Source organism: Pagrus pagrus (assembly GCF_965226575.1).
Source record: "Pagrus pagrus genome assembly, chromosome: 8".
Taxonomy (NCBI): Eukaryota; Metazoa; Chordata; class Actinopteri; order Spariformes; family Sparidae; genus Pagrus; species Pagrus pagrus.
In genome coordinates, this window is record NC_140192.1 from 4,136,601 (window position 1) to 4,152,151 (window position 15,551).

General features: G+C 41.1%; 1 protein-coding gene across 2 annotated transcripts in view; it reads left to right on the top strand.

Annotated features, from left to right (window-relative positions):
• Positions 1-3,839: 3,839 nt before the first annotated feature.
• sgsm1a (small G protein signaling modulator 1a) overlaps positions 3,840-15,551 on the top strand; it is a 28,452-nt gene continuing 16,740 nt past the window's right edge. For both annotated transcript variants that reach the window (XM_084359148.1, XM_084359149.1), the window contains exons 1-3: positions 3,840-3,903; positions 4,037-4,080; positions 11,253-11,328. In XM_084359148.1, coding sequence (XP_084215274.1) covers positions 3,885-3,903; positions 4,037-4,080; positions 11,253-11,328 — 139 coding nt within the window. In that variant the 5' untranslated portion in view covers positions 3,840-3,884. The remainder of the gene's footprint in view (positions 3,904-4,036; positions 4,081-11,252; positions 11,329-15,551) is intronic.

A 15,551-nucleotide genomic window follows, 5' to 3' on the forward strand; every position in this document is an offset into this window, starting at 1 on the left:
GCCGGTCACACCGGTCTGAGCCCAGAGAGAGTGCATCAAATGGAGCTACTCTGGGGAAAACGGATATGATACGGAGACAGGACAGAAGTATCCAGCATCAGGGTGAAATTGTCACTTAAAAGCCAAGCGGCAGCCAAACTGTCTGGCCCCGGTGGTCACGTGATGAGGCTGCGTCACCTGAAGCTTGTTTTAGATAGATAGATAGATAGATAGATAGATAGATAGATTCAACATGTTGTCCTTCTCACTGAGCACTGAAGAACAAACAATCAGCCGGTGGAAAAAAAAAGGCAGTGGTTGCTCAGCAGAGGTGTGTGGGGGGGGGCCCTGAGGGCCAAAAAGCCTAACAACAAACCATACAGCAACTGGCCTTCTCCAACATACAATCCTGTCAATCTGCATTGGCACACATGAGCAGAAGAACATCAGACTGACAGGAGCCTCCATCGCATGCCCTGGTGCCTGTTAGAGCACGTCGACTCTAATCACACATGGACATGTGCATGTTGGCCTCTGCTGACAGGCAAACAGAAATCAATACTGTTTACAATGTAATATTCTTAGTTTTTCTTTCCGTATTCTGTAAATTATTCTCATCTCTGTTGTTTCCTGAGCACATGAAAGGAAAGTAAATGTGACTTTTCGTGACAAACACATGCAAACGAATGCTGTTGTTAGCAAAAGGCGAGCTGGAGAGCAGCTCTGGTGTGCTGTTTACTCAGGCAGAAGTCCTCGTATGGCATTTAACAAGACATGCTATTACCTCATATTATCTAAAGCCACTGCAAGGTGTGAGTCACTGCAGCGAGGGAATCCTGGCTCGAGGAGGAAAGAAAAAAAATGGGACCAGTCGTCACAATGAGGCCACTGCAGGGCCAAGGACACAAACTGCTGCAATATTTTTAAATTCTGACATCCAAAAATCAGACTTTAGTGCCTGAAAAGTCAAGTTACTTTCTCTGGTATTATCATGTAACATTAAGGATCACAGGTCTGATCTGTTTAGGTTCAGGACAAAGAGAAGGAGCCACAACTCGACATGTTCATCGACAGAAGAAACTGAAACTATGAGGGGAGCTTTGCGGAGAGGGGGGGTCTGTCATCCTGTGTTATCTCTCCATCTTTTCACCTCCCGATCTACCTGACAGCTCAGTCCTGCAGGCACAACTGGACTAAAGGCCGCAGAGGAAACTCCACACTCCAGTGCACCTGCAGCCTGCTGACCCCTCCTGCTCGTAACCTGACTCGGATGGTGGTTTTTTCCCTGAACATGTTCTCGCTCGTACAGCATGACTGGAAAAAACTGGTGCTGGATTGGGAATCTTATTCACAATAAAGGAAAAAGAAATCATAACTCATATGGATATTCATATTATTTGTTCTTTTCTGGCTCTTTGGCATTAAAAATGACAGAGTCGCCATCTTCTGGACATTATGTGCTACAGCTTTTTTGTAACCATTACTTAGGAATAAGTAGAATAAAGCATATTGTAAAAGGATTAAACATATATGTAGAATTTTATTGCACTTTATTTTACAAAGATGTTGATGTAAATTTATCAAATGTCCATCAGTGTTAATATTCATCATATTTTAATGAAGACAGGCATAAAAGCTTTGTTTTCTATGAGTTTAAAAACATTTTATTAGTGTTGTTTTTATCCTCACTGATGATTTTAACCCAGAAATTTGACCAGATATGCTGCAATTTTGAATTCTTGGCTTTTTTCTCAAGTGAATCCAGCAACAGGTGTTCTGCACGCAGCTCTGCATTGAAACAATATTTGCTCTAAAGCTGAAAAATGTGCTTTACAGTGCATCCGATATCTGGTACACACTCAGCCCAATAAGTGTTGAATAGTTTTGAACTGATAAATCACATTTGCAGACACAGTATCTCATTCAACACAAGGTTTGTCTGCCAGTGTTTCCACGTCTTGACCACAAGATGGCGTGAAGACAAAATGTTTGGATTTACAGCAAGCACATGTTTTTTTTTCCTTTTTCAGTTCAGGGATACATTTTTATGTTTTTGCACTGAATGCTTTGATAAAATGAGTTATGTGGAAAGAAAATATCACAGCAGGGAATCTCCCAGCATTTTCTCTCATTTAGTGTCATAAACCAGCTCTGGGTTCAGACAAAATATGGGAGACCACAACGAGATTTCAATTAATTAACAAGAGTTTATTGTACCAACTAAACAACTATATACAAAAATGAAATAAAGTATGTAGGTCAGTATTAATGGTGTTTGACATTTATGTGTGTGTGTGTAAGTGTAGTGCAGTTAAGCAAATAAATCTAACCAAACAAAAGCCCTGCATGCTGGGAAGGAAAGAGAGACAGAGATGACTTGATAGCCAGGTTATATAGTGAGGAGGAGCCCCGATGTGGATCAGTTTCAGGTGAGGCATTTCCTCCCGACACGCCTCCTCAATCACCTGAACAGAAATGGGTCAACACACAACAAACTGGACAGGGTCATCACACAAGTAAACAGTCTTGTGGACAACTATTCTTGATGTAGTGAGGAAGCTATTGATTTTAATGCTAGAACAACATGTCCACACCTTAAAGGATAAGTTCACCAAAGGATGAAAATTTATTATTCATTATCTACTCACCCTCATGTCGATGGAAAGTCAAGTGAAGTTTTGAAGATTTTGTAGATTCTGCACATTTCTGGAGCTTCACAGCAGACTTTTTACCATCCATCATCTATTCAGTTGCTGATCAATTAGTAAATGGTGACATGAAGACAATTTGCCAGATTCCCTACGTTTATATGACTTGCAACCTGGATTACAGCAGCATATCATTATCCCAGCGTTCAAGCTTCCCACCCTGAGAGTACCATCAGAGGAAAATGGCCGCCGAGTGAAGACAGCTCGTCCGGCATGATCCAAGTGTACATGAGTCACGAGCTGCCAGCTTGATTTGGACGGGCTCTACGCTTAGCAGTGAAGATTTCTGCATAAAAAAGGTGTAAATAATGTCTTTTCAAATTGAGCTGTAGAAGCCATTTTACATTTTGTTTCCTGTTGGGCTTTTTGTGCATTTTAAAACAAGTCCCCATCTACTTCAGTTGTTTACGAGAACACTGCAACACTGTTTTGCTGTGAAGCTCCAGAAATGTTTTGTGAACTATGAAAAATGTTCCCATGCAGCTTGTTCAGCGTAAACCAAGTCTCTGGAAGCCCTTAGATCCCAAATCGATTTGAAAAAATTATTTTTCAAGGTGCTGTCGAGCTCATGCTCCCACTTTAGACGGGGTGCACGCTTACGCTTTTAGCTTAGCCACTACAGTAAACATTTCTGCTTAAAGTAACTACGAGGAACATTGCATTTGTTTCGGAAGCGAGTGACAGTGACTGTAGGATGGATCGCAATGTGTTAATGTATTTATGTGATTTTATATGTGATACATGTGATCAGACTGGAACACAGGCATTAATACTAACTAGAAAAAAATAGCAGTGTGTTCGCTGATGGTCTCATTTGCTGTTACAGGTCATTTACAATCATCAGAGGTCACTTTAAAAAAGGATGTTAATAAAATCTTTTCAAATCAAGCTATAGAAGCCAATTTATATTTTGCTTTTTATATTTTTTTTTCATCTCCTTCAGTTGTTTAGGAGAATATTCATCTGACCTTCCATCAACATGAGATTGAGTAGATAATGACTGACTTTTCCTTTTTTTTCGGTGGATTTGTCCTTTAATTTTTGCTCCCAGTGTGTATTGATGCTCGGGCCAGCCAATGGAAGCGCTGCATGTGTCTTTAAGGGGCGCGTCTCGGAGGAGGGCGGACCCACATCGCAGTGTGCAGGCAGCACTCAGCTGTTGGGAGGAGTGCTGCGCGCAGACTGGAGACTGGACCCATGGCAACAATCATGGCAGGTGGGATCAAGAGCAAACACTGACATAGATATGTTTAATTATTACATGTGTTCGTCAGAGGATATAGAACAAGTTAAGTTTGTGTCAAACTGTTAACATGTCCCGTGTTTGGATTGTTTGCGCTGTGTTTCAGAGGCAGAGACCCGTCAGAGGCTGCTGCGCACCGTCAAGAAGGAGGTGGGTGTTTTCAGATCAGCAGTTATCGAGTCGGAAAAACAAACATGTTGGTTTGTATAAGGCTGCACACAGGGAGGCTCCTCAGGTGATCCCTGCCCGCCCGCCTGCCTGCCTGCCACTGGGTACACTGGGTTTGTGTACTGGATGTTCTGTCTGGTCCTGATGATGATGACACCTGAGATAGAGGCTCGTCTGAATCACAACCTCTCTGAAAAGATCACAAAACAAGACTGTTAAAACATTATAATAGTGGTGCCATAGTCATAAAAGTGTAGTTTAATGTTTATTTTCTTTATTTATTATTCAGTGTTACCATTTGCGTGTCTGTGCTGCAGCTCATTAATTATTCGGGTGGAGGAGCAGCCTGAGGGAACAGATTGACTGTAGTCAGTGTTTTTAGGTGTTTATGGCAGAGCAAACCATCCGCCTTCTGTCAAGCCATTTGGTAGTTGCAGGCAGACAAACTGTGTGTGTGTGTGTGTGTGATGAATTATAAGGTGTTGAGTGGAAACAAATATGGAAGCAGCTCTGGTGGTTTGTTCAGCTGGTTTTCATGTCACTCTTCATCAGGAACACGAGAACCAGAGTTCAGCAGAGATCAAATGAAAAAGTCACGATAATTCAGACCTTCTGAGGGATCTCAAATGTTAGAAGGTGGACAGTCAATCAGTGAAAGGCATGTTATTGATTTTGAAGAGGTGACACAAAATAGTTGCTGATGTGGAGAAGTTGCACGAGTTTCTTATGACGTCACAGCAGCTGGTACTTATTTGGCTTCATATTTTCACATTTGTAGGGCCTGCTGCGCTGAACGTTTATTATATTTCATATTTAATCTGGTGAAAATCTGATACGAAGCATTGAAATTCAGTACGTTTGGATTTCAAACATATACAAGTACTCAGTAGGCCAATTTTTATTGTTTATCACATTTAAACCACAAGGTTGGGTCGCTCCAGCTTGTGTTGTGTGCAGTCCACGATTTCTTAAAACAAGCTAGTTTCAAACTTAATCAGATCGCACCATTAACACCTGTTTGTCGATTGATATATTAACAGATAAACTCAAAAATAACACAATTTACATGTGTGAGAGTAGGAAGAAGTATGCACGTTTCATCACGATACACGATACGATATCATATCGTTTCTTTGGACAGCGATACGATATTTGCCGATATCACAAAGTCTGCCACGATAAAATTTCGGTTCGATTCGATACAGGGGCCTGCGATCGATATGAGATGATAAATGGCAGTAACATTTATATTAACTAACAAAAAGCAACTAAAATCTGATTTGACAATTGACGGAAATGGTGACACAGACGTGCCGCGGGAATTTCAAAATTAAGGCATATCTCTTAATAATGGTGGCGATATGAATCGATGTTTTTGATCGTTGATCACTGAATTGATATTTGTATCGTTACACTTTTACTGTACTGCCTCATTAATTATCTCATAATCTGTATACACATAAATACACATATTACTCACATACATATACATGTAAACATACATGAACTCATTAACTAATCGTCTATTTAGAAATAGGTTTCTTTATAATATTTAGGCTTACACATACATATTAACTCATTAATTAACCCACTTTCCTTAACTTATATACACACATACACATACTCATAATTAGATTAACTCACTTTTATGATCTTGTATGCATATATACTGTATTAGCTCATCTTTATCTTAAATAAGTATACCTTAATACCTTAAGAAAGGCCTTAGTGCTGACCGGTGTAATATAATTGTTGTTGGTTTTGGCTCATGATACAATTCTGCTGAAGCAAAGGAACATTAATAGTAGTTTTAATCGATTAAAGAGTTTTACTAATTATCTTGTTTTGGCCAGATGCACCAAGTCCAGGCCACTTTTCCTTTTTACCTCTTTCTGTTAATCAATGGATCTAATTAATTTGTTTCGTCTCAATTGCCTCTTAAATTACAAGACTTTCTTTCTGCCAAACAAAGAGAGATAACAATCACAACCGGGATCTTGTGAAAAGAAGGAGTGTAGAGACTTTAGTCTGGTTTGTTTTCCCTCCATGTCCTATTTGCAGTCTTATCAGCAGAGACCAGACCCTTCCCATGATTAAACCTGCCTCCTGTGAGCCGATACGACTTTCACTGAGATTCATTCACAGTGGCTCTTTTCACCGTTTACCACAAATGGAGTGTGTGGATGGACCAACAACACAGTATGATACAGAAATGCACTTCATGAAAATCAGCATTAATTTTAAATGAGTTAACAAAGAATTTTAACATATTTGTCAGTGTTTTTGAGATATACATATTCCCCGTGAAAGAAATATAGATGTCGTAGTTGTTTGTGTCATGTTCCTATTAGTTGATGCTTATTATGACTCTGTGTGGGTTATACCATATGGTGTCTCTATGCTGTGTGTTCTCACGCTGTACTTGTCCAGCTGGTTATGTGCCACCAGTCTGCTCAGATATACCTGGATGTGGGCCATTATCCAGAGAGCGCAGGATGTCTGTGGCAGCAGAATTACCTTCTGGCACAAAATTGCTTTGAATGAGATCTCTTATTTGCCTTAGCTTTGATACGGATCCCTCTCAGTCACAGTCTGTCTCTTTATCTTGCTCTGATTGTGCCTCTGAAGTGTGCTCCTCCCTCTGTCTTTTTTTGTATATCACACACGAACACAAACACACACCTGTGTTTGCCAAAGGAGAGAGAGAGAGAGCGGGAAAGAGACTTTTCAGAGCACAGGCCTCAGAGATCTGCACCATGTTCTTTCCTGCTTTGCTTTTTTTTTTGAAAGGCTGAGTGCTTACTCAGGATAAGGTTTCAGGCAGTGGAGTGTAAGATAATCCACTCGTCTTGCTCTGTGGTTTGGGCTCAATTAGAGACTTTCTGATTCCTGTTAGCATGTTGATAGAAAACATTAATGCCGGGTTAATTCATGCTGAAGCAACGAGCTGCAGAGAAATCTTTAAATATTATTGTTGTCATAGATACTGACTAGTTTTTGACCTTTGGAGATGATCGTATTTATATACAGGTAGATTACTCATCCGAAGGAGAAATGGCCTGTGAGAGTTTTGTACTCCACTTGTAATCAGGCTGAACCACAAGGTGCCATCGACATGACAGTTAAGATAATGCTTAATGAACTGGACGACCACAGCCGTGCAGCAGCTTCGTGCAGTCCCCTGCAGGATTTCACAGGCTGTTTGGGAGATCGTTGCAGCCAAAAATGCCGATTTCACAGCAGATTTTCAGAAGAACTGACTGACCATTTTGACTGTTTTTGTACAATCACCCACAAATATGTTGCATGTCAGATTTCATTACCGAAACACATTTTTTCACATCCTTTAAACATTTTATTTGACCGTTTTTAATCCCTCTGTTGTCTTGTCTGTTGTCCACATGTGTTTCACAGTGGAAAAGTCTTTATCAATGTCTTTTGCTTACGTTGTTACACAATATTCCAGGCCGTGCAAAACAGTTTACCCCTGCATGACAGAACTGCCTTGCCAAGTCTTTTGCAGTAATTTTTTGTTGTCACGTCTGCGTTTCAGGACCTGAATCAAGGAAGCCAGTTTTGTTGGTTCAATTGGTTATCGGCAAAACTGCAAGGTAGCGCAGAATTCACGGTGATGTGTGTTTGGTTCTGACTTCCTGGAGAAACTGTTTATGGTCCACCTCAAGTGTTACTGTATCTGTCCTTTCACTCTTGACTTTGGTAGCTCACAAAACCATTTCACCACAAGGTTAATCCAACATGAACAAGAAGTCCTTCGGTGACAACTCGGGGATCCTGTGGTGAAGCTGCCTCGTCAACTACTACAGGCCGCGTTGTGGTTGCATTGATTTGTGGCGGACTCTCGTTCACTCCTGCGTGTTCATTATTAAATTATTATTCAAAGTCCTAATTTAAACGTATCGTTTGTTGTGACACACAGCTTTAAATCCGAGGCGTCGCTCTCCAAGCGTGGATTAACGTGCATAAGCAATGATGGGTTGTCTTTTTTTTCTCTTTCTCTCGTGTGCTTCCCTTCATTCATCAGCGGCCACAGAGATGATGAATAATGAAGGGGTTGGGTGTTAATGGATGGGACTCTCTCTCGGGCTCTTATTTCTTGGCTCTGCTGTTGCTGGAGTTAATTGGAATAATTTGAAGATCTTTTATCACTCCGTCTGATGCCTTCGAGCTACAGTGGTTATTAGAGCAGGTTCATCGCTGCAATAACAGACACTGTTGTCACAGCGCGCACATTTTTCTTCTGTGAATTCTGATGATGATTTATCTTTTTGGTGCTTTTTTAAGAAGATGTGGCCACTCTGAGTCATACATTTAGGGTAGATTGTTGGTTTATTGATAACAAATTTTACACGTCAGCACTCCGGTTGGCTGGATGGATGTGAAATGACAACACAGCAGTACATTCAGATATTATTAGTTGCTGTAGTCGGGGAGCTGAAGTCATTTTTGTTTATGTCAGAGATGAATGAGTGTTGTTGACGCATCTTCTTACGCGGAAGTGTGCGACACGTGCCGTCTCCATAGAAACCTGCAGGTTGTCTGCGCTTCAACACTTCACCATATTAAATTCCTCCGAGGCCTGATCTGTTGCCCAGATGAGAGGGATGAGAAAACACTAGGACGGCTCTGCGTCCTCAAGTCGGTGAATCGATCAGCTTCCTCCGTGTCAGACGCAGTCAGAAAGAAAACTGGTGCAATTAAATCCCCCTATGTTTCATGTGTGTGTGTGTGTGCAGTGCTTTTATAAGTGTGATAGTGATTGGAGCGGGTGTTGCTCACATTAGACTGGCACTGTCTCTGTAGTGTTAGCAGCATGAATCATTCTGTTGCTGCTGAAGATAGCAGTGCTACTGATGCGAAAAAGGCCACATTTGCGTAATGACTGCTGTCTAATTAGTGAATGTTTCTGTATGTAAATGTTTTTAAGCGGGGCAGGGGTTCTGGGCACATTTTGTCTTTCCAGTGTTTTGTAAACCTTTTTGATCTTTACTCCACAAGTGAGAGATTAGCCAATTTTAGGTCCTCATCTCGCATTAACAGCGAGGGGTGCAATCAGTGCTCAGTGGGCAGATTTTCATCAGCATGGCCACAGAAAAATAACTTGTTTCGTGCCTCACAGTTAAATCCGAAGTCTTGGTGGGTTTTACTTTTCTTTCTTTATTCAGATGTTAGAAAAGAAACAAACTTCGTATTGACTGGTGGATGAGTCAACGCTACTTTATACTTACTTACATAAAGTCTTTATCATATATACATATATTGTCTCCATCTATCTCTGTACTTCTCTACATTTCCGAGAAGCTCTGTACTTGTGACTCCACTGCTTTTCTCTGAAAGCTGAGATCAAGGCTTTACCTGCAAAAGACTTGATGAACTCATGAAAGATGATGCATTGTCTTAGATTCAACTACCCAACAGTAAAGTGTGATTTGCTCCATGATGTAGAGCCACAACGTTAAAACGCAGCACAGACATTCATCAGTAATAACAATCTAATTAAAGCACATCATTCTTCTGACTAAAGGAAACTTTTACAATATTAGTACATTTCACTGCGTTGAGGAGACATATTATGCTCCTGTCTCTTTAAGTCCCTCCCTCCCAAATACTCAGTCTGCTCTGATTGGTCAGCTCACACACGCCTGAGCCAGCACCGCTCGCCGTGTCTCTGGTTGGCACCGTCTTGTTATCAACTTCCAGTTAGCTTCACTTCTACCGTGAATATAGCGATAAATAATGCAAAAGTGTGACATGGTGATGTCAAGAAGTCACAGAATTAAAGGCGGGACTACTGTTCGAGGTGATGCAGACACTTCAGGAGCAGTGTTTTCTGTGGGAGACAGGAGCTCCCGCTGTTGCTTTTTTTTAACTTTTAAGACCTTTTTCATGCACAAGAACATAAAACACTGAAGGAAATAAAACAATAAAAAGCACAATAGGTCTCCTTTAAGTACAATTATTGATGCTTAATGAGTGGAGGCTTTCTGACATTTGCTCAGAACTAATTTACTTACATAAAATATCACAATACATCTTCCATCATACAGGTATCCTATTATAAACCATCCGTGTACGGCAAGTACACAAGGTATTAAAACAAATTATTGGTCCATAAAATTGAGCCAGAGTGGAAAATCTAACCTGAAGGCAGAACTTTATCTGCTGGAAACTTTTATGATCGAGCTGTAAATCTCAGCCCATGAAAACTAATATTGCTGGACAGGCTGGCTGCCACACAGAGAGAAGATTTGCTCACTCCAGCGAAGGATTGAATCAATGTAGGACTGGGAGAAAAAAAAAAGTTTAAAATAGAGCAGAGGGAACCTCAACCGTGGCAGGGAATAGCTATGTGTGTGTGTAGAAGGTGTACCGGCAGTGTAATGGTCGCTGTGGACAGACTCATTTCAACAGGAAATTACAGCTATCTGTTCGGCTGTGTCCGGAGGTTAATATTCCCCATGCAGATTGCAGAGCAGTGCACGTCTCCATAGCCACCGGGGGAGGGGGGATTGATTTATCAGTCGTCTAACTATTGGCCTGTAGCTGTTGTCGGGTCAGCGGGGGCGGGGGAGAGAGAGAGAGGGGCCGTGACGACAAAAAAAACGCTAACATTGAACGTTACCTCGCGAGCACGTGCGCCTGATCGTCTCCTTGGAGTTGGGCGTGCATCAATAGGATGTCATCAGCCTTTGACGCAACTGAATCAATTGCTCCCACTGAGGTTTATAAACTGTTTCAGAAAAGTGGGTCTGTAATGGGCGAACACGTCTCCCCTCCCTTAAATCTCCCCCCCCACCCAACCTCACATGTAACATTTCCATTTTCCTGTAGAGGTCCTTGGGATGAGAGCTGGTGACTCATCCACCAACTCAGCGTGCACCCTTTCCACTCAGTCTGCTTTTTTTTTTTCCTCTTAACTTTTCAAAACCATAAGTGCCCCCTCCTGCACTCCCCTCCCATCATTTCCCCCCTCTCGCATTAATTATTCTCTAATATATTTTTAGCACTCAGTCAAACTGTCACCAACAAACCCCCTCACGGACCATCTGTGTGTGTGTGTGTGCGTCTGAATTGTTCATAAACAGTTGTGGCATGTTAATGAGTGAGTCACACAGCATCTGCCCTGTGATTGACAGGTGAAGCAGATTATGGAGGAAGCCGTCACCAGGAAATTCGTCCACGAAGACAGCAGCCATATTGTCTCCTTTTGTGGTGAGTAGCCAAACACAAATGAATCACACAGCTTCAGCTCATTTATGAACCTCTTAGACAAACTGTGGTGCCGCTTAAACAATTATTGAACGCTGAAAAGAAACTGTGTGTGGGGGGGTTTGTTTTAATCGCTGTCATTCCTGCTGTTGTTTTTTTTATGAATATCATTAATAAACAAAGCATAGAATAATATCACAAATAAAATGGATATTTTTACTCTCTCTTGGTGAAATCATGAGCTAAAATTGAAGTCACAGTACATCCAAACCATTATGACAAAGACAGTAACAGACACAGAAAAGTCACAGAGAACATACACCTGCACCTTTCTTTGCTCCTTGACACTGACCTGCCGCTTCTTCTTCTTCGTTCTTCATGGGTTTCGTTTTTTCGTTCCCAGAACCTTTTCACTGACGGGCTCTCCCACACGATATGCAAAAATGTCTCTGATTAATTCAGTTTAGAGATATTTTCGTGTTAAAAGCACATTTTGGATGAGGTGAAATATTTTCAGATTCATTTTGACCTTGGATATTTTTTTTTTTTTTTTCACATAATTTGCCTTGCTTTGCTTTAAATGCACACTAATTACTTCCTGTTGATCATCGCTGCCATTTATCTATTTAGACTGGGCCACAAATTACTTCACACAAAAACACACCTGCCTCGACCTGACAAGTCACAGGACAAGATTAAATACTTGATGAAGCAAAATGATACAAGAAAGCAATTAAGCATAACAGAACTGTTACGACACGTTATGTTAAAGCCATGTGGTGAGTGGTGATATACATACACGCATGCAATAGTCTAGATTACATGTCAACACCAGTCTGCGGCCAAGTGCACGTTAGGTATAGCGATCCAATAGCACGACTTACTTTTATTTTCAGTTTCTGTTATATATGTAACAGTTACCAGGGCTAGACTCGAGGCATCAGTTCATTTTACCTGAAAACAGGACAAAATAGATCTGAAGCTGCTTGACTGCTCTTCACAGAACAGTTTGTCTCCAGTAAGACGGCGATGAAGTCGACTAGGAAGCCAAAAATCTAAAATTGTTAAATAGAAAATAAAGGACATTTAAAGTTCAATATCTCACCAAATGCTATTGTTCCTGCCTCCAAATGGCACTAATAGAGTGCAGAATGATTACTGTGAGAAACACGCTGCCCACATTCAGGCGCTCGCACTAGTCAGATGTCTGGCTCGGTCCAGAGCTGTAATCAGTAACAGTAAGATATATTTGGGGGAATTCAGTGTGAATAAAAACGACTCTCAGCTCGCAGGAAACGTGTTATTTTTACGAGCTGGAAGCAATGTGAGCAGACAAAGACTCTTCCGAACTCGTGTGATGAGATTCTCGGAAAAAGCCATTCAAATGTAAGAAAATGGATTCATGGTATAAAAAAAAAGTGAATGATGAATGTTCCCTCGGCGCAGACAGTGTCGAGAAATGAGCCTTCATTGTAATGCTGGATATACAAAGACATAGAGAGAACTGGAGGCCTCTCGGCTCTACGTCGTTCTTAAAAATGTGATTGCACACTTACATCTCGAGTGTGGCGGTGGGAGACACCGGTATATTTAGCAACAAGTAGTGAGAGAGGCAGTCTGTCAGAACAACAGAGTAATCCACCCCTTATATAATATTTATAATCTCACACACATATTAACTCGGCAAATTAAAAAAAAAAAAAAGAGTGAAGTAGACTATCGTGAAGAGGCAGGAGTCATTTTAAGTGAGTACCACATTTTTTTTCCTGCTGCAATCAACATTATGTCGAATTGGAAAATCAGTTCTGCGTGAGTCTCGGATACTTAGAGGTAGGAGGATCACTGTGTTTAGCTAATTTGGACTTCATGGTGTGAAAGGAATTTGCAGCACAGCTTGAAAAGAGTATTAAACGTCCTTCCCAACCAGTAATCAGCTTACTGCGAATCTCCTTTTATAGTATCGTTAGGAAGGTTATGAAAATAGTCACAAAACACAGGTTTTTATTATAAGTGTTGAGTGCGTTTGTGTGTACATCAGATGTGTTTCCACACAGTTAATTGGAATATTATCAAATTCACAATAGGTGCAATATCCAGATCACAGGAGCTGCAGTGTGTTGAGCTGAAAGTAAAATGTGCGACAAAGCAGCATTAAAATGAAGAAACGTCCTGGCCTTGTTCTCCGGATGTAAGAAAACATGTTTGTTTGGCCACGTCATCGTGATTTTGACAGTCTTCTTCAGTGAAAGTGAAACATTTGAATGCAAAAGTCCTCATTGTGAATCAAAGCCTTCGTTTCCGCTTTCATGTCCGCGTATCAACAGTTTTCTCGGCCTGCGGTAAATGGTCAATGGACTTAGATCTGCATAGCACTTATCTGGTCTAAGCACTTTACTACAGTGGCCACGTTCACCCTTTCACACGCACATTCAAACGCAGATGGCAGAGGCCACCACGCGAGGAGCAAGAAGCACTTCCATGAGCCAAAGTGCTCAACCATTCACACACATCGGAAGCTGTTAAGGGTTCAGTTTCTCGCCCAATGATTCTTCGATATGCATCCAACAATGGACGACCGCTGCGGCGTGGACACTATCCCTTGGATTGTTTTGATAGCCTATCTTTGTTCTTTCACTATGACACCTCCCAGTTGACTCGTAGCAGCTGAGGGTGACCCTCTCATCTCTCTGCATTGTTGTCGGCCAGCTTCCTCCTCCTCCTGTGATCCTTACAGTTGTCTCTCGTTACTGCTCGCCCTCTTTCAGCTGTGGTCTGTTTAGAGATGAGAGCGGAGTGGAGGATGGGAGACGAGCTCGGCCAGCTCACCGGGGAGCAATTAGCCTCCACCATCATGGCTACTTTGATGAGCTGCCCGGGCGGAGTCTGAAATCTAGACGCTGTAGAGGGGATGTGTGTGTCAACACGCTGCTGTTGACTGGAGTTAAAACACAGTGAAAAACAGCACAACAGAGCTTAAAACAGCCTCTGCTTTAGTGATGGATTAGACGCTCGGTTTATTTTCTGAGATGAATAATTAATCTTTGTTTACCCTGTTACAAATTGCACTTTCTAACTCTCATGTACAATCCTGCGTGACTAATGGTGGTAATGTGTCAGAGCAGCAACATCAAATAAAACAAATTCATCCCCAAGTTATTGCCAGCTAAATAGTTATTGTGTATTCCTCTTTCATGAACACGTACAATGGGCGAGATGACTAATGCGCCCACCGAATCTATTTGTCCAACATCCAGTAGCTTTTAGATTTCTTTTCCCACATTATCTCCAGTATGTTCGTACCAAAACACTTTCATTATGCTCGTAGAAAACATCTTTAAAAGTACATTTAAGCCTTCAACCAAAAAAAAGAGATTATATTTGGAAATAACATGACATTTTGTGCAACATGATAAAAATAAGCCCTTTGCTCTTTTTGAATATAATAAAATCTACAAAAATATTTAATAATAGAAATCAACTTGGTAGCATTTGTTCGGTCTGCAGCTAATGGCTGTTTTTTTTGTTCCTGATTAATCTGCCAACAATTGTAGCATTCAGCTGATTAATTAGTCTCTCTATGAAATGTCAAATAATAATGATTAACTCCACAGGCCGAGAGTGATGTTGAAAAATTGCTTTTTTTTCTCTGAACTACAGTCGAAAGTCTCCAAAGCCAATTCAGTGAAACTAGGCTGCAAAATGCTCACATATCAGAAGTTATCAGCACGTGTGTCTTTTTATTATCGTAGATAAACAACACAGATGATCAATAAATTGAAGACACTGTCAGATAGTCTTCTGTGGATCCAGCTGTGTCTATATTAAGACCTCTTGTTGGTGCCTTTGGCAGCTGTGAGTGAAGTGTTGGTCATCTGTGTGTCACCGTCCAAGAGTCTCTTAATGCACTCACTCGCCACAGATACAGGATGATTAGAGGCAATTTAACCGTGTTAGCTGTTTTTTACCAGGGAGGGACTGCACAAAGGACCAGTCCCACTGACATGATGCTCATTTTCTTTATGATTATGACCGTAGGAAAATGGTTCGGATAAAACATTTTATTTCACTGAATACGCCTGTGGAAAACACAAGCTGCTCCATCCCCCTGCATCTTGAGTCTCATACTGAATCATTAGTGTTTTATTTATATGAGCTCCACAGTGACAGACAAATTTCCCAAGTGTGGGATAAACAAAGAATTGTTTGTAACGCAGCCACTGATGAAG